The following is a 26,694-nucleotide window of genomic DNA, read 5'->3' on the forward strand; positions in this document are numbered from 1 at the left end:
AGTCCTTTTCTCACCAGGATTAGAAATTGCAAAGTAAGGACTACACAATCATTTATCACCTTTTAATGCACTCTGACAGAAACGCAGTCTCTGCCACTGGCCATCAATGTAAAATACATCCAAGACACCATTACTCAGAAGAAAAGCTTCCGCTTCATGTGTAAGCAGTTTCTGGTAGAAAAGGGGACAAATACTTGGTTTCTAGATCTGGCATCTGCAACAGCAGAACCACAGCAATACCAACACAAATCCCTCACCTGTTTCTCCTCTGTTAGTACAAACCTGCCATGCAGCAGCTCCCCCAGCCCAAAGTCTGTTCCTGTGTGCTCTTCAGGCTGTTTATACGCAGTTGCTTTAAGAGACATCTTGTGAGGTTTTGTCCATTTTGTTCACCTAAGAGAGTTTGAGCCCACCAGGGTCAGAGGAGCTGATAATCCCAAACGAGGAGCTTCCAGACTTTTCCACAGCATTCTGTATGCATGCCTAGACCTCATTCTCATAAGACATAAACACATACCCAAGCAACTGTGACAACAGATACCGTTGACTTCCAAGGGCTACTTGTACACAAAGAAGCTAACAAGATGGGAAATAATTGCAGTCTGCAGACAGTGGACAACATTGCAGACAATTTTTCCTTTTGGCATACACTTACTTCATGTTACACCCTTTGAAAGGTGATTTCAGTGTTTTTAATAGTGACAGAAATTTAATCAGGATAACAAACTTCTGGGATGCATCATACTTCGTTACCAGAGTACGTTAATGACATGAGAATCTTAATTGCCTTTCCTTATCAAATAGAAGCGGCATTTCGTACAGGAGAGCTACCGATTGGGCTGTACCCCATGGAGCCTGATACAGCTAGAGGTGGCGATCAATTTTAAAAGGTTTCCCAGCTAATGAGACTGCTGGTAGGCATTGATCTCCTCAGGAAAATTGTGATGTTGCAGCTGCAGATGCTTACAGAGGACAGACTAACAAGGCAGCTTATCTTTTCAAAGGGCTCCACAGGACATGACTTTGCAGAGGTCATGCTGATTTATATGCAGCGCATGACCTTCCTACCTCTCTCCCAGCAAGCAGGGGAGGAGATCAAAATACTCTAGCAGAGACAGCAAGGAAAGGGGCATAACCTCATATTTGTTCTCTTTGCCTCTAGACATAGCGTCCTAAATGATGGAAGTAATGAATTGCTCATTTTTGCATGGTAGGCAAAAGCACATCTTTAAATGTCAAGCACTTCTACGTGAACATGTCTAATAATGTCAGTATTTCAGTGGAGTAACTTTACAGGATCCAAGATGTCACACAGTATCTTTCCATTACTTCTGGATGTTGTGCTCCATAAAACCAGTATTTCTTAGCCATACAATCTCAACAACATCCAGTGGTAAAGACTCCCCTTCCTCCGCCCATCAGAGGCCATCCCCACTGTACAGCATGGGAGGTTTTTGCTTAACCAAAATTGCATTCACTGTAGGTAGATTTTCAGCTTACTTCCTCCAGGTGGAGTATCTGCAGGGCCCTCATGGTGCATGTTCAATACATGGTATGTACGAATAATCTTCCAATAGTTGTACATAATCTCAAGCAAAGGAGCTCCCTCTTTACCTTCAGTTGCATCAGTCAGTTTGTTTTCCTAAGATGACACCAGCTGAATGCTCACTGATTCCTAAATCAGTGGAGAGAATGGCTGCCAAGCAGTCTCCTTGTCAGTGACCAGGTAGCTCCTGCACCACCTGGGGACCAACCGACTGCCCACGAGAAGGTGTTTCAGATGGTTTGGGCCTCCTTTTGACAGAACAAAGCTTACTTTTAATGGAAAAAGTGCTGATCAGCAGAATTCACTTCACCCTAAGCAAAAAAATGTATCAACAGTGAAGGTGAGGGACAGGAAGACATATGTCTCTGTTCATAGCTGAATAAGATGTAAGACAAGATCAGTTTAAATGGGAAGCTGACAATCCCTTCAGGAAAAACCAAGTCACATAACTGAGGACCCTGCACTGAAAAGATCTAATGAGGTCGTTGTTGACTTAGGCTCAAAGAGCATGAAGGTGTCTGGTCTGGCAGAAACAGGCAGAGATCTAAAGCTGTGCGGGGTCTTCAGAAACCCTGGGTAATCCAGGTGTGTGTGGGAAACCCACACTGGGACAAACAGAGGGACAAACAGCAGGCAAAATGCCAATATCTAGAGACAAACTTTGGCAATGTATTTAAGGAAAGAGTTGTACCTAAAGCCAAATGGAAAGAAATAAAAGGAAAAACTCAAGAAAGGCTGAGATCGGTGAGAAAGCACTAAAATGTCTATACATCAGAGAACAGTCTGGGCAAATGATGAAAGAACTGGAGGTACTAGCATGGGACAAAACTGACTCCTTTAAAGGCCACAGAGGAGGAAAAAAAGCAATCAATCATGCTAAGAACACAGGTAAGCAATTTCAGAAGCCAAAGATAAAAAAGGTAAAGGTGACTAAACAGTATTGTGTGTTAATTATGCGATAGAATCGGTCTGGATCAGGTAAAACTAAGTAAATAGGGTAGAGTAGAACCGGCAAGGCAGGAATTTCACTGCCAATGGAAATAATTATGCCAGAAGTTACACTGTGTCTAAATCTGACATTAAGGAGGTATTCTGAGGAAATAGGTCTTCACAGCAGATCTCTACATTTAAGCTGTAGGACCATGCTAAACATATGAAGTCCTCATTATTTCCATGTGGGTTGGATTTCTTTACATATTGATTCAGTTGGAGAAAGAAAGCATAAAGTCATTCTATAATCCACAGTTTTCATTTCAAAGTGTATGTTTTGAGAAGCTAACAGAAATCTACTGAACCAAATCTCTCACAGAATAAGGCATGGACAAGGCTTGGAATATTTCACAGAATCAGAGTGATTGAGGTTGGAAGACACCTCTGCAAGTCATCTTGTCCAACCCCCTGATCAAGCAGGACCACCTAGAGCCAGTTCTCCAGAACTTTTGAATATCCTCAGAGATGGAGACTCTACAACCTCCCTGGGTACCCTTTTACCCATGCTTAGGCACCCTCATGTTAAAAAAGTGTTTCCTGACGTTAGGAGGACTCTCCTGTGTTTCTGTTTGTGCCCATTGCGTCTTCCCCTGAAGTCAAAAGTTTCAAGTCAAAAAATGAAAACACAGCAACAGAAGCCAAACCCTTCCTGAGTCCCAAACTCGACAAAAGCAAACAAATAATAAATAAAATAAAATAAAATAAAATAAAATAAAATAAAATAAAATACAAAACCCACCCAAAACAGAAGGACAAGCAGATGAGGAATTTTAGGTAATAAATTTCAGATTTTACTTACTAATATTGATCATCAAGGAACATCTCTCTTCTTTGCATTTCTTGCTGCCTTTTCTTTATTTCAAGTCTTTCTGCCTATAGCATTAAAAACAGGAAAACAGAATTGAGATTCTAGTAAGTAAGAAACAAACACTGATTACTTCAATTCAAGTATTTCAATACTATGAGGTGGTTTTTTTAAACAGCTATAGCAGCAGTTGGATACAGAAGTGACCCAATCTCAAATTTAAAAGTATTCAGACATGACCAAACACCTCCTAGTCAAGAAACCAGTCTGAAATAGAAAAACACACTGTGCTCCTGGCATAGACCCATCTATTCTCACAAAGGCCCTTGTGAGACTTCACACCACTGTTTGGGCCATCGCTTGGTAAAACTGATCCAGCATTGGTCCTATGAAGAAGGTAAAGGATGTGAACCACCTCACCAAACCAGCTGATAGTCCTGTAGCACTGAAAGCGAACTGATACAAGTACATGTAGCTCTGTACACAGACCTGTGGCCTTCAGGAGCATAGGTATGGCCAGTTGAGTGTATGTTAAGACGGATGAAAGTGGGAGGCATTTGTACTTAACCAGTGTTATTCTGCCTCAGATAAACTGACAAGTCAAATAGTCAACCAAATCCTTGCCACACAAAACTCCTCTGGAAGTCTGGATACCTTACAAGCATCTGGACTGCATTAAGGACTCAATTAAGCCCTTTAATATAAAATTGTACATAATTTTCAGTGGAAGGTTTTTCTAAGCTGCCCCCGCCCCCAAATTCAAGTAGAATAAAACATTAAAATAAAGCAGAAACAAGAAAACCTGCTGCAATAGCAATATATAGCTCCAGCTAAATTCCAGTCAAAAGGAGGCCAGCCAGATTATTTTTTTTTGACACACAGGTTGTAGGTCCAGTGGAAAAAGCAGTCAAAAGGCAGTTCACTGTATTAAAAGCACAAATCAGAAGTGCCAAACTGGGATTTCAACCCTGGTATATTTTGAGCAGAAGCTCCCCCACTGTGGTTGGTGGGGGAATGATCCAACAGAAGCTCCTACCCAAGGTTCACAACAAGTAGCATGTTGAGCAAACTGCAACCTTGGACTGCCACTGCTCATCACCCACCCTCAGAATGAACAAAAAGTAATTGTTTGGTAACCCAGCAACCAGGCATTGTTCTAAAGAAAGTGCCCTGGAAATTTCAGACAACGCCTTGCAGAGAACAGAAGGGAGGTATAAGTGGGAATGGCCCATTTGGTCAGAGCCCCAGATCAGAGACAGGACACTGCCCCTGGGTGGAGGTTTTGTGCAGGGCCAGGTAGAATGGCGTGTGTGCTTGTGAAAAGGGGAAAGTGGTGCTAGGAACAGGGCTGTAACCCCCACCCCCATCATTTTCTTCCCGTTCTGCAATCAATAACATTTCAGTAAAATTACAATTCTACTGGCAGTTACTCAATTACTTTGCCTTCAGTGATTTCAGGGTGAGTATTTTTTAATTGGATAAAGAATAACTGTCTGGAAGAGATTTGCAAAACAAGTGCAAATTCCTTCTCGGCGTGTATTGAATAAGAAAAAAAAATCCTGTCAGATGTCTGTAGAAGGGAAAAGAGCCACTGTGCTGTGCAACAATGTGAACTGTTGAAAGGCAAAGGACTTGTTATTTACAAAAAAGCAATGCAAAAATAAATAAAAGGAGGAAGATGAATCTCTGAATAAGATGTCCCATTGCTCAGTCAGGGAGCAGAGACATTGGTAGTACTGATGCAATTAAAAATAAATAAAAAAAATGGGATTTCACCCCACAGTATAGGTAAATTTTGACAGTGTTCAAGGGATATCTAGTTTGCTCCTACTCAGAGGCAGATGATATTTTAGGCAAAAGGCTCCCACTCATCTTTTCAACTTAACAATTTACAAGGAAAAAAGGACAGAGAAAGAAAGGAAATCTGATGGCATCTATTGTCAAAAACGATGTTGCTATCCTCCAGATATCAGTAATAGCTCCCAGGATTTTCCCCACCACTGCTCAACATTGCAAGCTGATGCCTTCACCTCTGAAAACAACACTTGATGTGGGATCCACCATCATATTGCAAGGCTCCTGAAAGTTCAAACCCAAAGTTCACCAGTTACTGTGGTCTAGCTCCCAGCTAGAACATGACAGTGATATTAACTTTGATAAAGACAGTTCTTCAACATCACCTCCCCCTCACAGTAGATAAAAATGAAGGAAATAAATACCCTACAGCTATTCAGAATGGTGCTTGAAGAAAACTCCAGCATATTGAAATTATTTACTTGTGGCTGGTGTGACTGTTTTCTCCTCTGGAGGTTTACTCTGGGACCCCTGCTTAGGACAGGCAACGGGACTGGGACATTCTCTAACTAATGACAATCTATCACTAGATGTTGCCAAAGTACTCCACATTTGGCACAGACTTCAAAAAACAAAGCCAAGAGCAGAACAGCTGTGATATTGAAGGTAAACATGTTGAAAAGCATTAGCAGAAGGTCTGTAAAGTGCCCGGTTTTAACAAATTCCCAAAAAAGGCCATTCATGCTGATTAACACAGTCAAATTAAAGAGCACATGATTTGATAAAGAATAAAATGAAATTACAGCTTGTTCTAAATAGGACAGTTTCCACTTAAAGATGGCAGAACTGTTAGTATGTAATGTAAGAGCAAAAGAAAGTTGCACACAGTAGAACTACACTAAGCCTTTTCACTTCACATCTTTCGAATCTTTAAATATTATTCATCAAGATTTATACTACACAAGCAAAGACTAAAGGCAGGATAATAGGAATAGAGCTTGAATAGCAGGAAACAAATATCCAGTGAGCTAAGTTATGCTATTTTCTATACAGCACAAATGCAGAAAGCTTAAAAAACAAGAAGCCAAATATCACCCACTTGTTTATTTTCTTGGGAACTTTGACAATCCTTTCACCCAAAATCATAGAATCACAGAATCAATTACATTGGAAAAGACCTTTAAGATCATCAAGTCCAATCGTTACCCCAGGGCTGCCAAGTCCATCACTAAACCATGTCACTAAGAGCCTCATCTACCATTTTTTGAGCACTTCCAGGGATGGTGATTCCACCACTGCCCTGCACAGCCTGTTCCAATGCCTGAACACCCTTTTGGTGAAGGAATTTTTCCTAATATCCAGTCTAAAGACACAAAGAAAGTGGAATTGGGTCTGATCAAAATCTGTGATGTGAAGGGCTACACAAAAGATGCCTGCTACTAGTGGGTAAATAATAACAATGCTACTTCCCATGTACTCCCACACTTTCTGCAGAACAGACACATATCTCAGCATTAGGGACAAATACAAAAATACGGACTTCCCTGATAGTGTTACAAAGTCTCTCCAAAATTATTTCAGTGAGCACTCAAAGATCACTAGCTTAGAAGAATATCCAAACTCATGCAGCCCAGAGTTATCCCATGAACAAATCAAAGCAGTCCCAGGACAAGCTGCCTGCCACGGAGTGCACGGGATCCCAAATCCCATTCACTGCTCCACATGGACACCTGAGTTCCAGTTCACACAAACTGATCCTGTAGAGGTACCTCACAGAATGAGGGGGAGGATCCACCCTTCTCTATGGGAGCTGGAGAGAGACAAGGTAGATGCCAAGAGCGTTGGTAGTCCAGCACCAAACCTCATGGTTAATGAAAATACAAGAGAGACGAGCAGGTGGACTTGTATAGATGGTAAGGCAGACCTTCCACATTTGGGTACTGCTTTGGCAGACACCCAGTTTTTCTCTTGGTCGCAAAGATAATGGGAGAGTGGATACTGCTTTTTGCTGCAAAACCAGCATTAAAGCAGTAACATAAACAGATCCTGTGTTTACAAGCAGCACCGGCTTGTACATCATCTTTACAATCAAGGAAGAACTGAGCTGGGTACCAGCACCCATTCTAGTCATTGCACATTAGTCCATAGGGCTTCACCATTCACATTTGTTGGCAAAGTAGCTTTCCAGCTGTTAAAATTTCAGGGGCCCTGCTGATAAAGCTGGCTAGCCATTATCTCCTTTCAGACTGTCTGACAATTTGGGTTTTATTGAAACATAGAATCATAGAATAGTTAGGGTTGGAAAGGACCTCAAGATCATCTAGTTCCAACCCCCTATCATGAGCAGGGACACCTCACACTAGACCATGAATAATAACTTTGAGCAAAAGAAGGACTGGCCAGCAAGAAAGCTTGTGCATTTGTAGAGAGACATGCTTTCCACTGGGTTCCTGCAGGTGCAATTGTCTACAGATCTATCACTTTAAAGTACTCCTGCACTAACCAGGGCCTAACATTGCTTGTACAGTACCAGTTCTTTAGGATCCCTTTTCTGTCATGCTCAGCTCTTGGGAGCCTTTCGTCTGCAGGCAGGGTGAGACAGCCAAATTGACACCTTTTAGAGGCTTTCCAGCATGCTTTCCTTAAACACAGAGCTGAATTTTTAATATATAAACATCTTCCAAGCAGAAATCACCATCAGCTCAATCACTATTGTGGAAGACAGGCCAAATAAAGAAATTCAAATTAAGAGTTCCCTTTCATGCTTCTCTGTTTTGTTTGTTTGTTTTGTGGGTATATGTTTGCTTATTCAAATTAAACCGTCTGTTTGGCAAAGATGTTTTGCCATGATGTAGCATTCTCCTTTAGAAGAAACTGATAGTTAGGGTTTTACTATCTACAACATCTATAAAGATTTTATAATCTGTGGGAGTGAAGGGAAAGAAATTAAAGAGCATGAAAAGAAAACTGATACATCAATATATTTTCTAGGTGTAACTTTAAACTATAGCAGTCTTGCAACATCTTTCGTGTCAAATGCCTATGGGCAAACAATATATTTAATAGGTGAATAAAGTATAATTAATCCCCTTTCTGCAATTGCTATCATCACTGCTTCTGGAGCTGTTCATGAGCTGGTAACTGTTAACGACATTTTCACATGACAGTATTTATTGCCCCTGTGAGCTATTGGGTATGGGCTTACCCTCAAAGAGCAATGCTAACCACTGAAAGACTGGGAACAGACTAACCCTTACCTAGAAGCAATTAATGCTATTTCTGTTTGTGGGTGCCCTCGTAAGCCATACAGTAGTGATGATTTTTTTAATTAACTCAGCATTTAGCTTCTGCACAGAAGATCGTTTTTACTGTTGTGAAGACAAAACCTGCAAACCTGAAATCTCCCTTTCTCTCATCATTACTGTGCGTATCAGTATCATGCTCCTCCTCTTCTCTCTTTCATTTAAATTCCACATTACATTCTCAAAAGAGTGCTACTTGGTTGCCGCCAAGGAGACAGGAGTTAACTTTTGCAAAGGTTTATGCAGCACAGAGTATGATAAGATCCTTTGTGAGAATTACTAAGAAAAAACCCCAAAGAAACACAAAATAAAACATAGTATATGAAAGAGAGCTACCATTGGTGTTGATGTATGGTGAATATTAGAAGGAAAAGTGACCTTACATGTTAGCAGTACAGCTGGGCGTGCAAGCCCCAGAGGGGCTAGAGGGACATTTGAATTTCAGGGTGAGCTCAGCATAACACAGATAGACTACACTGACCTCTTCATGATTTGCATTCCTTTTCCACCAGGACAGGCTGGATTTTCTTGTATTCTTCCCAGGTGTACAGCAGGCAGCTATGGATTTCTATAAGGTCTTTGTGTGATTTGCCACAATCTGATTTTACAGAGAAAGCTCATGCCAAAGTGAACTATATAATCTGTATACACAACAGTGTGTGACCTGTGTTCCTCTTACCCTACTGTATTCCCTTTCTGGTAACTCTTCAGGATGGATGCAACTGAGAGGCTGGAGTTTCTGAAGACCCAGAGGAATGCTCAAGCCCCAGAGAACACCAGGTCAGGCATCCTTCAGTCAGTGACAAAGGAGAACTAGATTTCCTAACTCCTTGATGCAATCCAGGGCTACCATTTAATTTAATTAGTCTCTTCAATGTAGTTCAGCAAAATCAAGTATCAAGACCTGACCTTTGTTATATGGCTCCAACTCTGCAGCAACCATACTTACCTTTTCTCTCTGAATGGCTTTCTTTTTCAGGATTTCATCTTCTTCAGCTTCCTTTTTCGCTTTTATATGTTCTTCTCTCTTGAGCTGCATTGACATAAACATAGAAAATCATTTTACATATATACGCATACAAAGAACACATAAGGTGACTTGACTTGACTCCTGTAATGCACATCTTTCAAATCTAAAGTGTGTTTGAGGAGAGTTTCCACAATTTTTTCTTAAAATGAGACACCAAATAAAGCAGGCTGTGCACCAGCTACTCCAATATCGGCCTTAAGATGGCTGAGAAATCTAGGACTGATAAACAGGTATTCATGCAAGGAATCACACAGCTGATTGATAACTTAATAGCATTTAAACCTTTTATAACAGGAACAACATTTCTACATAAGCACTGAATGGGGTGGTGTATCGATCAATTAGTTGAAGTGTAGGCAGCATGCCAGATGATACAAGAAGGCATATAAGTAGCTTTACAACTGTATGGGTTATCGCTTTACATATGATCTGTGATATGGCTTGCTACATATTTATAGCCAGATTTCTCATTTTCTTTGGTGCAGAACATTTGTTTCTAGTTTTCTGCTGCTTCCTCCAGGTTTCATGGCTTTCTTTTGTCAAGCAGCTGTGAGTTCATTTTATAGCCATATGAAACACTTCATGAAAAGTGAGGGATTTTGAGTTCTTATAATAAACAAACAAATTCATTCTTCCTGACCTTTTGCTGGTATTTTGATTGCATGAGCATCATTTGCTGTTTTTGCCTTACTTCAGCTTCTGATTCCTTTCCACCTTAAAGGGGAAAAAAAAAAAAAAAAAAAAAAAAAGATAAATTGCATTTTACATGAGCATTTTAATTTCAAATACCAGCCATTTCAGAACAGAGCAATATAGCAGATTGGATGTATGCATATACAGGAAATTTTTCATAATTACAGTAGCTGCCTGACATTAAGGAGAACAGATAGGAGACCTTTTTGATCATTTTATCCATCCATCAAAAGCACTAGCTTGTTATTTGTAGAGCATCCACTGTATCATCCATTCTACCAGCAAATAAGTCCTACAGTAGATGATCAGTTTACTGAGGAACTATTCCATTCCCAGAAAATCAGTTACGCTTTGCACGTGAGTCTTCATTTTCAGATCCAGCTCTTGCCACCTTCGCTCAGTTTGTCACGCGTACAAATATAGAGTCAGAAATTTTATTACCAAAAAGTTTCTCTTTTATCAAGTTTAGGAGCTTGGAGTCTGCCAGCTAATGGGATGCTATCATTTGAATATCTTCTAAGTAATGTCTCAGGGCTTGAGGAAGAATCCCCTTTCTGAAATGGAAATGAAAGCCTTTTCCAACAGACCTCATATTCACATCCAGGTAGAAGAAGGTGCCCTTTTCAAAGGTATAAACTCTCTTTTGAGAACATCTAAACCTCTATCCATAATGGTCAGTCTTCATTTAAAAACAACAACGACAAAAACCCACCACAAACAAACCCAAACAAAAAAACAGCCACACAAAGAAAGTGATAATAGGTCTTAAGGGACGGAGAGAGTGGGCTTGATTCTGTTATTTTGTCTACTTTTTTCCAAAGTATTTTCTTGCTTTAGGATAGCCAAAAATTCATTTCATTCATCCATTCATTCATTCATTCATTGCAAAAAAAACCAACAGCTGCCTTCTGCCCATTCTGCGGATGAGGGCTGTATTTTCACCTAGTGTTTTTCTGGGAAGTTCACTGCTGTGCTGTTAATTCTACAGAAGCAGCTGGACCAACCTGTGCTATGTGAGGTGCCTCAAATCCTGGGCTGTGTCAAAAGGAGCATGACCAGCAGGACAAGGGAGGTGATTCTCCCCCTCTACTCTGCTCTGGTGAGAACCCACATGCAGTACTGCATTCAGCTGTGGGGTCCCGACACAAGAGGGACATGGACCCATCAGAGCAAGCCCAGAGGAGGGCTATGAAGATGGCAGAAGGGTTGGAGCTAGGTGGTCTTTAAGGTCCTTTCCAACCAAAACTATTCTATAGTTATATGAAATGTAAGACAACTATACTAAATCTTTCAGGAAATTGTCAACATTTAGAACTCTTGTGTTCACTGCACTTTTCTGCAAATACTGCTGGACATCAGCTCTAAACAAGTGTTTTTTCTCATCATTATTAGCCACTGCCTATAGCCTTCCAGCCAGGTTTAATTCATTCGAGTTGGCTTGGCTGTAATGTGTCAAAAGTTCCACTGAAGTCAGAGTATGTTGTGACTAGTTTTATATAGTATGATCAAAAGAGAGACCATGGTATTTATCAGGCATGACTTTTTGCTCCTCTTACTGTTTATGGAGAAGAGTGGAACATGCATCGTTCATTGCTCTCAACCCTCCATGCTACATGAAAATTTGCCAGTCAAATATTAGAGTTGAAATCCAGAATATCTATTTCCCTATGGAAAGCATGAGTGTTAAGAAACTTCAACTTTAAGCATTATCTGGTGATTTGAACTAGATGTGTAGTCTCTTAAAATCACTCTGAGAAAATAATATACTATACTCTTTAACCTTAATGAGCACCTACAGTTGTGAAATTAGAGGTGCCACTTATATTTGTTTCTCCTTCCTTAAGCTCTCTTCTGTTCCAAGTTTGTTCCTGTGAGAATGAGAAGATCTAATAATCTTTGCTTCTGACCGCTTTTCAGAGGTACTGAACATAGTGCATGTGTCTTAGTCTCCGTGGTCTTTCTAAGTGGCAGCTAGTCACCGACTGAAGAGCTCATATAACCTCCTTGAGTTTTTTCAGGTTTTTTTCCTCTCTTAATTTGCTTCTTTCCAAAGCAATGCAGTGGGACCAGAAGACGACTCCCCACACCCAGTCACTGCAGGTTTGCCACCACGTTCCTAGTCACGCAGCCAGCCTGCACGCATCCTGCATGGACACCACACACCAAACTTCTGGGTTTAGATTTCACTTTCTTCAGCAAGAAGCTTTGTGTTCCTCTTGGGACATGTTAGTATAGGTTTCCTACATGATCTCAACAGATTTCTTGAGTGACAATCTATGCTGTTTTGTTTCAGAAACATCTTTGTTGCCATGACCATCAAAAAACACAGAGTACACATAGTAGGCTCATGTTAGCCCTGATTGACACTGAATCTTTTTCACAAGTAGCATGTGAGAAAAAGTGAAAAATGTCTCATGACCTGGAAAATAAATTTTTGCAATTCAGAATAGCTGATTTACATGTCTTACCCAGTATCTGTGGAACCATGTTAATTGGCCTTTGCCTGTGCTCTTCCTTCAATCGCTCCAAGTCATCCAGCTCTTTCTTAGCAACTGAGCAGGTATAAAAAGAAACAAATACATGGAGGTTAGAGGCAACACTGAAAAGGAGGCACTATTGCTACTTATATGTAACCCTGAAGACCATCCAGGAACAGACAAACTTGTTCTCAAGGGGTGCAGACACCCCCAGGAGGTTACAGAGTCACTGCAAGGATCAGCTAACAAAACAAACATTTTGCCTAACTCTAGACTGTATGGTGAACAAACCCTAGGACTCAACCCCAAAAGCAAAACAAAAACCAGCAAAGAGACAGATAATAGACTGCTTTTTAACATCTGGGAACCTGCAGGTAAATGCCACAGTATTTACTCCTCTAGCTAAAGCAGAAGTTGTTACATTTAAGATGTTATGGCTGCATGGAGGGAAATGCTTGTAGTTTAATGCTCCCCAGCAGGGAAACAAAAAATAAGTGATCTTCCCTTCCAACCATATGCTCCATAAATAACAACAGGAGAAATGCATGATTCAGCTTCAGAGTAAGATACTTCAACATCTCACCCATGTGAGATGGGTGGCAAGTTCCCAGTGTACTCAGGTGAAGTCTAGACAATACAGCCAGAGGCACCAGCCACATGCTCTAGCATGGCTGGTCCACTAAACTGCTCTACCAAACTGACTGATAAAGGGAAAAAAATCAAAAATTCCTTTCAATAGCAAGGTTGACAAAGCCTACTGTAAGAGGACCTGTGTTTTACAGAAGTACATAATTCCTCTAGGCACTCATTTAACTCTTACTAAAACTAATATGAATCATATTTTCTAGTGGCAGTCTGTGGCTATCAGACTAGAGGAGAGCTAACACCAGCTCTCCTTTAACAAGACAAAGCCAATTCCTGGGAAAGTCTCTAAAGACACTCAACAGAGAAACCAGCTTGTTGTTTCACCTTTAAAACAAGCACTTATGTAGAGACTGGATTCGTTGAGGGCATATTTCTGCCAGTATCCAAGGCAGAAATAGCTGGCATGCTTCAGACTTGCACACTGGTGGCACAGAGTGAAAACAGGTCTTTATTAGAGCAGAAGCATCTTTGCCGTTAGTATCAGAGTCAGCTCTAAGATCATCTGCTTTTATTTCTCCTTCCAGGAGATTATAGTTTGGTTCAGGAGAAACCCAATCCCACACCAGCCTGATGGTGAAGCATTTGAGATGAACTCATGATGTTTGAGAAGAAAGGATTTAATTGCCCTGCCTCCTTGAGGGCTCAAACTGTAAGTAGTGTTGACTGACAGTCCTTCAGGCTTTCATAACTTGCACAAATAAACAGACTGGAATGTAGGGCTTCAGTGCTTGGTCACCTCTGCATACAGAATTTCTTTCATGACCAACTCTTGCTGTAACTTCACCAAACCTTTCTGGTAGAAGTTACGGGTGTTCCTGCTTGGCTACTTTCACCAGCAATACTCAAAGCCAAGCAAAAGTGAACTTATAGCCACAGATATTTTCCATCTAAAATTATATTTACAAGCTTCATTAAAAGAGACACCTACAATCCTTAAATGGATATTCAAGAACTAACAGTGGTTCTAGTTGCTTTAGTCTCAACATGACCGTATTTCCAAAAATATTTCTTACTTACATTTTCCTTCTTCCTTCCCCTAACCCAGAGAGTGTTCAAAGTTGGGTTCTGCGATCTAACTTCAATCCTGTAAAAGTGGGACAGAGCTAATTCCAGCTGAGTCTTGTAGAATCCAACTTGAACAGCTCCAGCACTGAAATTATCAAAAACCTTTTCCTGAACAAGGCTTATTCTGCATGAAGTTTAGCCAGATGAGAAGTTAATCCTAAGAAAAGCCTACATTATGATGAAGAATGCTCATAGCACCGACTTCACTGCACATAGAAAAGCATTGTGGAAATGAGGATGAAAGTTGCAAGGGCAATAAAGTGCACAAACCCAAACATTCATTCAAGTAGACATAATGTATTACCATATTAGACAACTCAACTTACTTTGCTGCAGCTGGTTTCTTCTGGTTTTGTTTGGAGTTATCAAGACATAAGGGCCAACACTAAAATGAAAGAAAACACTCATTTTTTCCTGTCTGCAGAAAACCAGGACTAGAAGGGGGAATCCTTCATCAGTTTTCTGCTGCTGTAACAAATAACTTTATATCAAATCTATATTTAATTTGATTCAGCTCTTCAGGAATTTCTTTGTAAATACCCTAGGAATACTTGTTATTGTTGGAGTTGGCTGCAAATATCAAGGATAACATTTTAGCATAGCCTTCACTTTTCTTATTCAAACCTCATGCCAGATTGCTGACCTCAAACCTCATGCATTTCAAATCAAATTACTTCCTTGAATCAAAATATTCCATACAGTAGACAATTACTTCCACAGCTTACTCAACCACAGAGGAAGACCAGTCTACTGGGAAAAGCGCTGGTGCTCCAGTCCCACCCCATACTTTGAAGGCACCTCGCGGGCACCAACTGCCTTGTGGGTTTAGGCAGTCTGCCCAAAAATTGTCCAATGAACATGCAAAATTACACTGTTTATGATGGACCCAGGTGACTTGCTCTCTTCCTGAGCCTTAGTTTCCTTGTCAGCCTTGTGTTTGTCAGGCAGCAGTAATTCCTTGGGCGTATTTATCTTGCTGTCATACCTACGGTGCAACTCACTGAATCAGGACAAAGGCCCTGTTTTGCTAGACTCAATTCAAAATGCAGTTGCTGTCTCAAGGAGCTATCAATCTAACATGACAGCAAAGAAGCAGGACAGGGTTCAGAGTGTATTAGAGACTCCAGGTGATCAAAAGAGTGATGAAAATACGTCAGTTCCACTTGGAGAAAACAAAGGGGTTTATCAGATGGTGTACTGCGTAGGTAGGAATTTACACTGCTCCAACTCAGCAGAGGCTGAGCCACAGGGGTGCAGGTTTACCAGAAAAGCACTAAGAGCAGTAGGCTCAATGTATCAGAGTAAGCTCAGTCTCTCTGCAGCATTCAGCATGGTTTTGTCTGCATACATGGGCACAAGTATTTCATCTGACTTCATTATGGAGAAGGCCCAAGGAGAAGAGCAGACAACAAAGAATAATGAGGGGTAAAGGCAGAACTTCTTCAAAGAAGAAACGGCCACAGAGGCTGGCTAGAGGACAAACAGAAAGTGGAGAGACCACTGTTGGCTGTGGAAAAGTAATGACAGAACAAGGCCTGAGACTAAGTCTAAAAAGGGAATAAAAATCATGCAAAGAGATCAAAGTGCAAAAAGCTGCCTGCTGCTGTATCACTGTAATTCAGGGTTTGGGAAGGAAAGTATTTATACCCAATTATCTCCTTCTCTTTGAAGACTTATTCTAGGAGGTTGTGGATTAATTTATGAGATTAAACTAGTAAAGATAGAGCTGTGAACTTTAATGGTGCCATTTAGTATGATCCTTTCCCTTTCTGCCAGCACAGACTGGAGCCCACGAGACTGCTCTTCACCTCTCCACCAAATTCCAGGCCCTCAAAGGCAGGAGCTAAGAGAGCAGCAACACCCCTCTGGCATTCACTTCACAAGTGCAACAGTTACTTAAAAGAAGTTTTGACAACCCCTCTTGCTTACGGCATAACATTCCCCATCAGTGACGTTTTTTCAGATTTTTCTTTATTTGGCTAGAAGTAGCATTTACAACTTATCCCAAAGTGCCTTTGACAAGCTGCTGTGCAGTTATCAGTGCCAAGATTTCAACATTTTTTAGTAGTTTTTCATGGCTGTTGCAGATATTAAGATCATATTTCTCTCAAGTTCATGCACAAAAAATAAGGATCTTACAGTCCCTGGCTGGGTTGCAAGGTTACCTATTTCCCCCCAAAAAAACATCAGGGCATCTCAGACATCACACTGCTTCACAGCACTAGAGAACAGAAGAGCTTCTACATCATCAGATGCACTTTGATGACTTCCAGGGGCATCTGCCTGTCTGCACATGCATGAGAAATCACGGTATCAGTTCTAGCCCTTATGCCATGAATCATTTCCTTTATCTGCTTCTGCTTTTTGGCTGGAAGGCTCAGAGTCTGGGAGGCCAAGTGGGGGCCACTCTTCTAACATCTGACCATGGTCATTATCTCTGAGCTCAGAAGGACAGCACGTGAAATACAGCAAAGATCAACCAGTTTATGAAAGGAATAGCGGTGATGGTACACTTACTGCCAGAGAAAGCTCGCTCTGTTTTCCAAAGAGAGGTTTAAGAGTCATTGTGGTTAAAAGAGTATTTAATAAAAGGCCAGTTTGGTTTCCATGTTATTGAAATAAAGTCAAAGTTAAAATAAAATTAGGATTTCAAGTCACCAGTGGAAGAGGGAAAGGGAGAACAGGATACCATCTTTTGGTTGTCTTTTACCTAGTGCTTATACAGTATAGGGTTTTTTTACTCCAAGTTAAGAGTACATAAAATAGAATAGAAAGTATTAGTAAGTTTATCTAATTTTATAGTGTTCACCTTTGTCTCTGGAGAGATAGATATGTAAGGCATGGGTACTGGGATCTGGGGAAAGGAAGAGCATGCTCATGGTAAACTTCTTGTGGAATGGATGAAAGTCACGGTTGAACTGGTCCTTGCTTTCCAAGCCTACAGTAGGAGAGGAGTCAGACAAGCTGTTGCCTTAGAGACTTCATCTGCCCTACCAGTTCTAATGCTAAAATTAAAATCCATATCTAGTGTCCCTTATTTTCTTGAGATTATTTTGAAGGAAAGCAGGTTAATGTAAAAACCCACCACCAGTTTCACCTGGTGTTTTTAGCCAGTTTGCAGGGTATTGCATGTCATTTCTTTGTTCAGACAAAACCTGTGATCCAGTAAAGCCTATAAAACCCTCTACAGCCTGTCAATTTAATATTCCAGTCAGTTTCTGAGCTGCCACAGTAGCCATAAGTCTGGAGCAAATTATCCTACTTACCTGGGTAGCAATTAAGGAAATGTGAAAATTCGAAGCTATCAGTGGTGTACAGACTTTTTATACTTCATACCAATACATTAAGTGCTTCAAAATCCATAACCAGAAAAGATGATAAAGAATTTAACTTTACAGGTTCCCTAACAGTGATTCTTATTGTTATATGACTTAAGCCTATCTTTGAAGTAGGGTTGTTCATAAATAAAAATACAGAAGTCACTGGAGGAGGTGGGGAGAGCATCTTACCCAGTTTATAACAAATTGTCTTCTACCTTTATAGATCATATTAAGCTTGATAAGACTTCTTTTAGTTTATTTTGTCCACAGAACATGGGAATGTATTGACTAATTACACAGACTGAACAGCTATTAATGAGAGTAAGAAAGTTATAACCTGGTAAAAGAATGTATCCGTATTGAAATAAAACCAAAATGCAACCTCATATGATTTTTCAGAGAGATGTCAAATACCACAGTAGTGGGAAGATAAGAACCTATATAACAATATATATATAAATAGATATATATAGAAACATTTCAGTCAGGAGAAACATGCAATACAGTCACAGAAAATTGCCAAAGGGAGTTTACAGTTTGAGTGATCAGTCACACAGAGAATACCATGTCTGCCATCTTAAATTCTGAATCCTATGTTTAAGTCTACTCATCTAACTAGCACTACTCAAGAGCACTTTTTCAATGTTTTCAGGGTATAGACCACAGAAACCTTTGTTCTACTTTCTTTCAGATTTGCATAAAATAGCTTCTTTAACATTAAAAAAATGTGAGAAGTGCCATTCACCAATAATGTTTTCTGCAGAGCTGTGCCCTTGAGCTTTTCCTCAAGACTACTCCAGCCACCTACCACTGGAGAGCTTTCCAAATGAAGTGTGAAGTAGTTTAAAGAGTTACAAAAGTAATGGCTATTATAAACTATTTCCAGTTCCACTGTGTTTTATGCTGCGGTGCATTGGTACATGAATGCCGCAAAGCTGAAAGCTGAATATTTTGCTCTGCTGGGCAATGGGATCTGTGTAACAGATGGAAACCGAGGAGAGTGTAGTTGGAGAGCAACACAAATTATCAAAGCTTGGGAACAAGACCTGGGCAGGTTCAGTCTGGAGAAAGGACTCAAGGGAAGGTGTAGTTGAAATACTTCATTAAATAACATGTTAAGACTGAATTTAAAAGAGAAAAGGGACCAAAGCAACAAACATGATTGTTAAATCACCTTCAAAGATGCACCAAGCTAAACTTTGCATTCAATTATCAGGAACTGTTTTAAGAGCAGCCGAGTCCACGCCACCATGAAGTATTGTTTTCACCAATGCTCCCATGCCTGATGAGTCAGCCTTATGCTGCTAAGCACCACTAGAGCTGCCAAGACAGAGGGCTACAAGATGCCAAATCCCAGTGAGCTGACAACTGTTCTGTAGGTATCCCTATTTTGCAATGCACCCCAGGCCAGATGCTAACAATAGCTGACAGCCACAGTTCAATATGGTCTGTACCATAGCAACGACATAAGCAGAGCTCCGGGAGGGTGCACAAACCATGCGTGCAGGCTTGGGGCTCTCCCTTTCCATCTTTATCAGAGGCAGCATCTTACTACTTTGCAGCTCAGAGACAAAAGTGAATTATTGGGCCTAAATATTATACACTGTCTGATTCAACCTAGCTGCATGTGTACTCTTTACATGAGAGGCAGAAAAAAACCTGCATTAGTAGAAAATGTTTATCATGAAAAGTCTATGTTCATGGCTTTTGCCCTCTTTTTGCCACAGGTTAGGTGTGCGCTTAATTACCACAGTTCAGCTGATGCCTGGAAGCTTATTAAGCCAGAGAAACTCACTTTGTATCTGATCCCTCTGGTTAGCTAAAGCTTTCATTAAAACAGCCAACGTTTTTACCACAGTGAGTTAAATCCTGCAGAAGTGAACTTGCACAGGGGAAGAGCGAGAAGAAAACAGCAGCAGAGGGAGGCCCAGGAGAAGGTAGGAGTCAGAAACAAGCAGGAAAGCAACAGACCTGAGGTTCTGCTGATGGCAATCAGATCTCAATTCTGTTACCCACAAGCTTGTAGATAAATTCCTGAAGTTACAATTTGGCGCAAAGAGTAAATCTCAGAACTGAATTTCCAGGAGTTAAGATGGGGCTCAAATTCAGCACCTTGGTCAGGGCTCAGCATGTGACAGCACAGTAGAAAGACCAGCAGGTGCTTCAGCCAGCATCCCATTTTGGACAACCTCAACCACCTTCTCAAGCTCTAAGGAAATTGTCACAGTGGCAGACCAAATCAGGGAGCCAAGGGGTATCTCTCAGCCCAAACCTGGTGTCCTGGGTTCAGCTATAGCAGTCATTTTTTTCTCCTTCTTAGTAGCTGGTGCAGTGCTGTGTTTTTGACTTTCAGCCTGGGAACAACACTGATAACACCGATGTTTTTAGTTGTTGCTAAGTAATGTTTACTCTGACCAAGGACTTTCTCAGTCTCATGCTCTGCCAGGGAGAAGGGGAAGCCAGGAGGAAGCAGAGACAGGACATCTGACCCAAACTGGCCAAAGGGGTATTCCATACCACAGCACGTCATGCCCAGTATATAAACTGGGGAGAGTTACCTGGAAGGCCCAGATCGCTGCTCGGGGCGGGCTGGGTATCGGTCGGCGGGTGGGGAGCGGTTGTGTCCTTTTCCCTTGTTATTCCTCTTATCATTATTATTGGTAGCAGTAGTGGTTTGTATTACACCTTAGTTACTGGAGAGCTGTTATCTCAACCCGTGGGAGTTACAGTCCTCCGATTCTCCTCCCAATCCCTCCGGGAGCGGGGGGAGGAAGGAAGAGGTGGGGGAGTGAGCGAGTGGCTGCGTGGTTCCAAGTTGCCGGCTGGGCTTAAACCGCGACACCTGGCTCACAGAGAAGCTTTCTCTCTTCCCTGGAAATGCTAACATGCCATTAGTCAGTATACACTTGCCAGTGGACTACACCAGTGTGAGACAGTTTGCTGTGCCAGTGTGGTAGGCTAATATGAGACCCAACAAAGTCTGATGAAGTCAAATACAGCTGTGTTTATGCTGTCCCCGGGTCCCAAAGCAGCTCAGCTACCTCAGCACAGCACAGTGCCAGGGATGCAGCGAGTGTGCCAGAGCCAGCTGGAGCACCTGGTAGTCACTAGCCGTGAGAAGCACAAAGCGTCCATACGCAGGCAGGCTGGGCAATGGGCTTGGAAATACCAGTGCTGAGCAGAGCTACCTCATGCAGAGGTATCCATGTGTTGTGAGTCAGGCTTGCCAGCATGCCTGGAGAGCTGAGCAGATCAGATGCAGTATCACATCAAGATTAAGACTTATATTAGTGGCATGTTCACCTCTGCTTCCCCCATTTTCTTTTCAACAACCTATTTCATCCACCTCTGCCCCACAGTATTTGTTGTCCATTCATTTCCCCTGCCCAAACACAGCATCCTCCCATATGTTCTTTTTCCACCATCTCACACCAGCTCCTCATCAAGCTATGCACCAAGGGAGCATGCCAAATCTTGTGCAAATCAAGGTCTTCCAAGAAAGCTTTCTAATACAGGAATTAGAAGGGCTTCTTCCCCACCTCTACAAGGAACACAGCAACCCTCACAATTCAGACTAACAGAAAACTTACTGCATAGTTATCCTTCTGCGCAGACCTGCCACCAAACACTTGGCTGCAGACAAGGATGGCTACTGACCACTGTGAAGCCAAGCATCTCTGGGCAGTAAAGATTAGTACGTCAGCCTGAAACATAGAGAGTTGGGACATTTCTCCTGAGCAGCAGAACTCGAACAGATTGTCCATAATTCAAATTACCCTTCCAGCAATCACACCAGTGACAGGGCAGTGGGTAAAAAAGCATTTTGCTAAGCATATGCCTCCCGTTTCATAGACTAATTTGGTGCTTTTAAAAACAAATTTCAGACTGTGAAACAAAATAAAATTTTCAGAAGAACTGCTAAATATACTCTATCAGAAAAAGATTGAGAAGTCTGACAACACTATAGATACATTTTTATTTTTTTCTTTTAATTTAGGATGAAGAATGGAAAAGGAAGAAAAGAAAGCCCTGATGGATTTGGCTCCAGCAAAGAACACAATTTCACAAGTCAAGCATTCTCTGCTCTCCTTTCATACAAAATGATGAAGGACTGTTACCAGCTGTGTGACAATGCGTCTTCAGATTTTACTATTTGAATTTGATTTTTTAATGGATTTTACCAGAACCAATATTATTCTTGCCAGCTTTAAAGGTGCCAAGGGCAGAGTGCTGAATGAGGGCAGCATTTTCTTTTTCAGGCACTAGCTACAGTTCAGCCTCTAATTTCCCCAATTTCCTCCAGTTTTTCTTCATACAGGCTTTTGTTTCTGAATAGACATCAACAGGGGCAATTTGGGAATTCACTTTCTACAAGTTAATTTCATGGCACTTAGCAGACAAAGTGAAGTAACTTAAATTCAAGCTTATTATTATATGCAGTTTCAAGCACTTGTCATCCTGGTGATTTTTTCTCCATGGCCTGAAATCATATCCTATATATAACTGTAAGAGGTTGTGCAAAGTTTGATCTGAATTTTACATTTGAAAAAGTATTTTTCTTAATTAGGACCATTTTATTATCACTTCTCAGCTTTGATGGATCCAAAGCAAGAGAAAAATTACCCTCTAATACCAGTTGCTCACCTTGTACTTTTTAATAGTCAAGCTTGAATATTGACCAGTGGATGAGACCACAGCATGCCACATGCCACATGTATTTCATGTGTCCAGTCTACATGAAAGGTCATGAGATATCACTGATACGCTGCAAAGCTGTTTTAGCACTCCCAATTGCTCTGAAGCACAGCTTCAGACTCAGGGTTTGCATGGAAACAATTCACACAGAGACTTCGAAAGAGGCTCCAACTTCTGCTTTGCTGGCAGCAAAACCACATCCTGGCTGTTTTTAAAAAATAGCAAGCAGCACACAAGTTGGAATAGAGGCACTCATTGGCACAGAGGTATCCAGCATGGGCCCCTCATGCTCCCTCTGCTATGCACATTCCAAAAAGTCTAGGTTAATGCTAGTCTGTGCATTTTTTCTTCTACTGATACCTTATGACTTCAGCTCTCCAACTGCTCTGTTCAACCCCTGGTTATCACAGAGCTTGAAAATCTGGACTACTTTGAGGGTGTTCTAGCATTTTTGTTTTAAAGATCATGTTCAAAATGCATGTCAGCTAAAAGACTGAGTCAGCTTTATCACTGCTAAAATTATATTTTAATCTGAGATCTTTCTTGAAACATAACTTGAGATAGCAGAAGATAACAACGAATGAAATTGTTATTAAGAATAAAGAGCAGCCCTTGTCTCCTTCCGTATTTCAGACACTATCTACCACTTGAATCTGGTTTAGTTAAAGGAAATCATAGCTGAAGCAGCTTCATCCATCCAGACTGACTGCTAGCATCCCCCTCCTCAAGGGAAGGAAGTAAACCCCAGTCTTGTTCACTTTTTGAGTATGTTTCCCACTCACACTAGGTAGTTTCTGTTTGAATCTGCCTTTCCCTCACCTCTCCTCCTCACTAGCTACATGGTAATGCAGACTTTAATTTGTACATTCCATGTTTAGGAATGAATTCTTTGTTACAATTTTATGAAAACACAGAATCTCTTGTATCACATAGCAGAAAAACATTCAGCAGTCCATGCAGTGGATGCACAACAGCTTTCTCTCTGTAAGCATCATATAAAGATGAGAATGAGAACAGGGCTTTAAATTATTCTTCCACCAAAGCTTATTTAGCTTTAAGGAGGATTCCATCAGGGGGGTTGGAACTAGATGATCTTAAGGTCCTTTCCAACTCTCACTATTCTATGATTCTATGATCATCTGGTCAGAACCTGTGTGAATATATTTGCCCTAGCCTTCAATTCTATGGGGATCTCAGGCTAACCAATTATTGAGCATTTACCTAACCTATAGCAGGGGGTTTGTATCCCAGACCAAATCCGGGTGAAGACAGTTAAACCAATGGGAAAACTCTCACTATCCACCCCCTGACCTCCCTGCCCCTCCAAAAACCAACAAAAAATTGCACATAGCACAGATACATAAGCAAAGTTAGGGCTGCCTGCACTCTACTGTGGATATATGCCAGTGTTAGGGCAGGCAAGAAAGAGGGTCTTTCATGTTCAGAAGTGGCAGGAAATAAACATAGACTGTAACTCAGGAATGGTTGTTTGCTCTCCTGAAAGTCAGTCATTAAAGTGCTGACAGATTTCAAAGCTACCCAGCTCTTAATAGTCCCTGTATCATTACTGCCTAGTAGGCAAGCATTTGTGGGTTATAATGGAAAGCTCCTGATCGCCGCTTGCAGTCTGCAGCCTGCCACCTTTTCCGCAGCGTGGCTTCACCCTCTTCATCCAAAAGAAAGGAAAGGAAACCGAAACAGCCTTCAGTTTCCATCAGCTGCACTGGCTTGGGGGTGGGGGGGACACACACAGGACGACACAAAGAAAACTAAGCAAAGTCAACTCATATAATAGCATGTAATTTTACATGCACTGTTACTACCAGCTCAGAAAAAGCACATTTGGGGAAAAAGACTGTAAAAAAGACTGTAAAAAAGCTAAGCATATTTGTAGTAAGCACACGCACATAAAATACACATACACTACTTTCAGTTTCTATTCTGTATTATATCTGCAAGCTAGAGCTTATACAAGACATCTAAGAACTGTCACTAGAAAATCAGAGATGGGCTGATCATAGGTGCCAATAAAGCCTAAAATGAAATTGAGGGCTGAAGATTTGGTTTTACTTTTGTCAGCATAAGTTATTTGAAGCTGCTCTGTGTCCTGGAGTGCATTTGGGTCAGTGCTGGAACGTAGCCTATATCCATCTCTTAAGACAAAGGAAGTATTTTTAGACTTTCCAGGATGACATATTAGGAGACAGAAAACAGGGAGCTAGAATCACATTTGAAATTTCACTTAGAATAAGGACGCCAAGAAACAGACACCACATACACCAATACCCAGATTTACAGAACTGGCCACTGCTATCACACAAGGTGTAAGCCATGCTATCAGGAAGCCTGCCAGAACAACTTAGGTCCCATGTAGGAAGAAGGCAGCTGCAGGAGGATGAAGACATGCTGCTTATGCACCCAGTCCCATTCACAGGCTCTCCAGAAATTATTTCCATCTTTTAAGGTGCACACCTCGAATAAAGTGGAGAACAGGCACCAGATTCATGAAACATCATCTTAGTTGGGCTCCTTGTTACTTACTACTGCTCTTGCTGTTGTTGGTAGCCCGATGCTTGGCCACTTTGCTCCTCTTTAGATGTTGTTGGCTTCTGGGGGTTTTCAGCCTTCTCTCTTTTGTTGTTGCCATCCCAGAGGTAATCCTGAGAGGAAGCCAGGGTACCGGAGGCACCAGCCGTCTTGTACCTGCTGCCATTCCTCCATCCTCTAACTCCAGACATTGCTTCAGAAGTACCTTGCCTTGTCAGAAAGGAGTATTGCTGTAAAGGCTAGAGAAAGACTCAAAACTCTTGAGTTCTCACAAGTTGGTTTCAATTCCTTTTAAGACCCGCCCCTGCCTGGACTCTCAGCTGGTTTCTGAGTCACCCTCCAGCTGAACCTCAGACTGATCATCTTAACCACAGCACCCAGGCAGACTGGAGTCATGGGGTGACAGCAAAGCTAACAGAACAGTCAACAGCAGTTTGTGCCATCTTAGAATAGACTGCTTCATCATAAGATGTGTTTAGTAGTGGACTTGGCAGTGCTAGATTAACATTTGGACTTGATCTTAGAGGTCTTTTCCAACCTAAACAATTCTATGATTCTATGATAAGCATGGTGAGGTCTGCCTGAAAGCTGTACTTCTGACAATATTTTACCCCAGCACTTCAAATATCTCTGTGACGGAGGGGAATAACTCTAGAGGGTTTGCTGGTTTCTATTTTGCAGGAGTGTACAAAGAAAGATGAAAGCGAAACTCAAATCTAACCCTCAGATAAATCCTAAGGCAATGGTCCTGCACGACTCCAATTCTGCATTTCAATTCTGCTCTATCAGAAAACATTTCACTTTGACTTTCGCAATTCTACCTGATGACTGGAGGACAAATATAGGATCCTCTTAAGCAAAAACACAGATCCCTTCAGTGAAAACATCAACCACTGTTACTGTTACCTATGGGGTCTGCAGGGCTGTAGAAAACCAGCAACCTGCTCAATATCACTAGTAAAATAAAGATGTCTGGCAGCTCCTAACCCAAGAAAAAAAGAACTAGTAATGCTGCTCAAGCTTTATGCTGCAGAGCTAGGGAAATGCAGCTCTACACACGCAGATGCTGTCACTTTTGGTCCTCAGATGCTCAAGCTGCACAAACCCCACATTGTTGAAGGGACTGTTATGTGGCCAGGTGTCCTGACTGTCCAGACTGTATAGGTCTTACAGCACACCCTACACATGCTGGGAAAGTAGCAAAATAAAATGCCACATGGAGAGCCACAGGCTGCTTGGTGTGTTCATGCTGCTCCTTGGGGTGCCATACGGGACCCCATCACCAGCAGCACACCTCCAAGAGGTGCCACATCCAGCAGGACATATCTCCTAGGGCTGCCCAATGAAGACAGCATCAGTAGTCTTTCCCTCCCACCATCCCTCCTAACACGCTCTGCAGCTGGGATGATCTTCATTTGTACATAAATCATTCTGCAGAGACTCTGGCATGCAATGGCAGTGTGTTGCAAAGGGATGGACTGGTGCATAGTCCATAGTTTGCACTACTCCCATGTCTCATTTTTGGGACATGGTGCGTCTAGCCTGGTCTATGAACACACAGAAACACTGCAGGAGAGTTCAGTATGCTCACTTCCTGGAGACAGATAGCAGAAATCACCCAAAGGCCCTCTGCCTATCTTCTGCCAAGCCCTGATCTCTCTAATCCCAGTGCAGCATCAGATTGCGTGCTCACTCAGCCTCTGTTTTAGTTTGGAAACTGCCCAGGAGGCCAGAGCAGAAAATAAACAGCCTTCTTTGCCTCATTTAAAGCTGTATGTTGTGGAC

The 26,694-nt window shown here is 41.5% G+C and overlaps 1 protein-coding gene across 1 annotated transcript in view; it reads right to left on the minus strand.

Annotated features, from left to right (window-relative positions):
* EPSTI1 (epithelial stromal interaction 1 (breast)) overlaps positions 1–25,100 on the minus strand; it is a 42,914-nt gene extending 17,814 nt beyond the window's left edge. The window contains exons 1-6 of the mRNA XM_010015842.1: positions 24,904–25,100; positions 14,674–14,732; positions 12,629–12,712; positions 10,108–10,181; positions 9,387–9,470; positions 3,336–3,409 (exon numbers count right to left, since the gene is read on the minus strand). Coding sequence (XP_010014144.1) covers positions 3,336–3,409; positions 9,387–9,470; positions 10,108–10,181; positions 12,629–12,712; positions 14,674–14,732; positions 24,904–25,100 — 572 coding nt within the window. The remainder of the gene's footprint in view (positions 1–3,335; positions 3,410–9,386; positions 9,471–10,107; positions 10,182–12,628; positions 12,713–14,673; positions 14,733–24,903) is intronic.
* Positions 25,101–26,694: the final 1,594 nt, after the last annotated feature.

This window comes from Nestor notabilis, unplaced genomic scaffold, assembly GCF_000696875.1.
Source record: "Nestor notabilis isolate BGI_N333 unplaced genomic scaffold, ASM69687v1 scaffold4376, whole genome shotgun sequence".
NCBI classification, from domain to species: Eukaryota; Metazoa; Chordata; class Aves; order Psittaciformes; family Psittacidae; genus Nestor; species Nestor notabilis.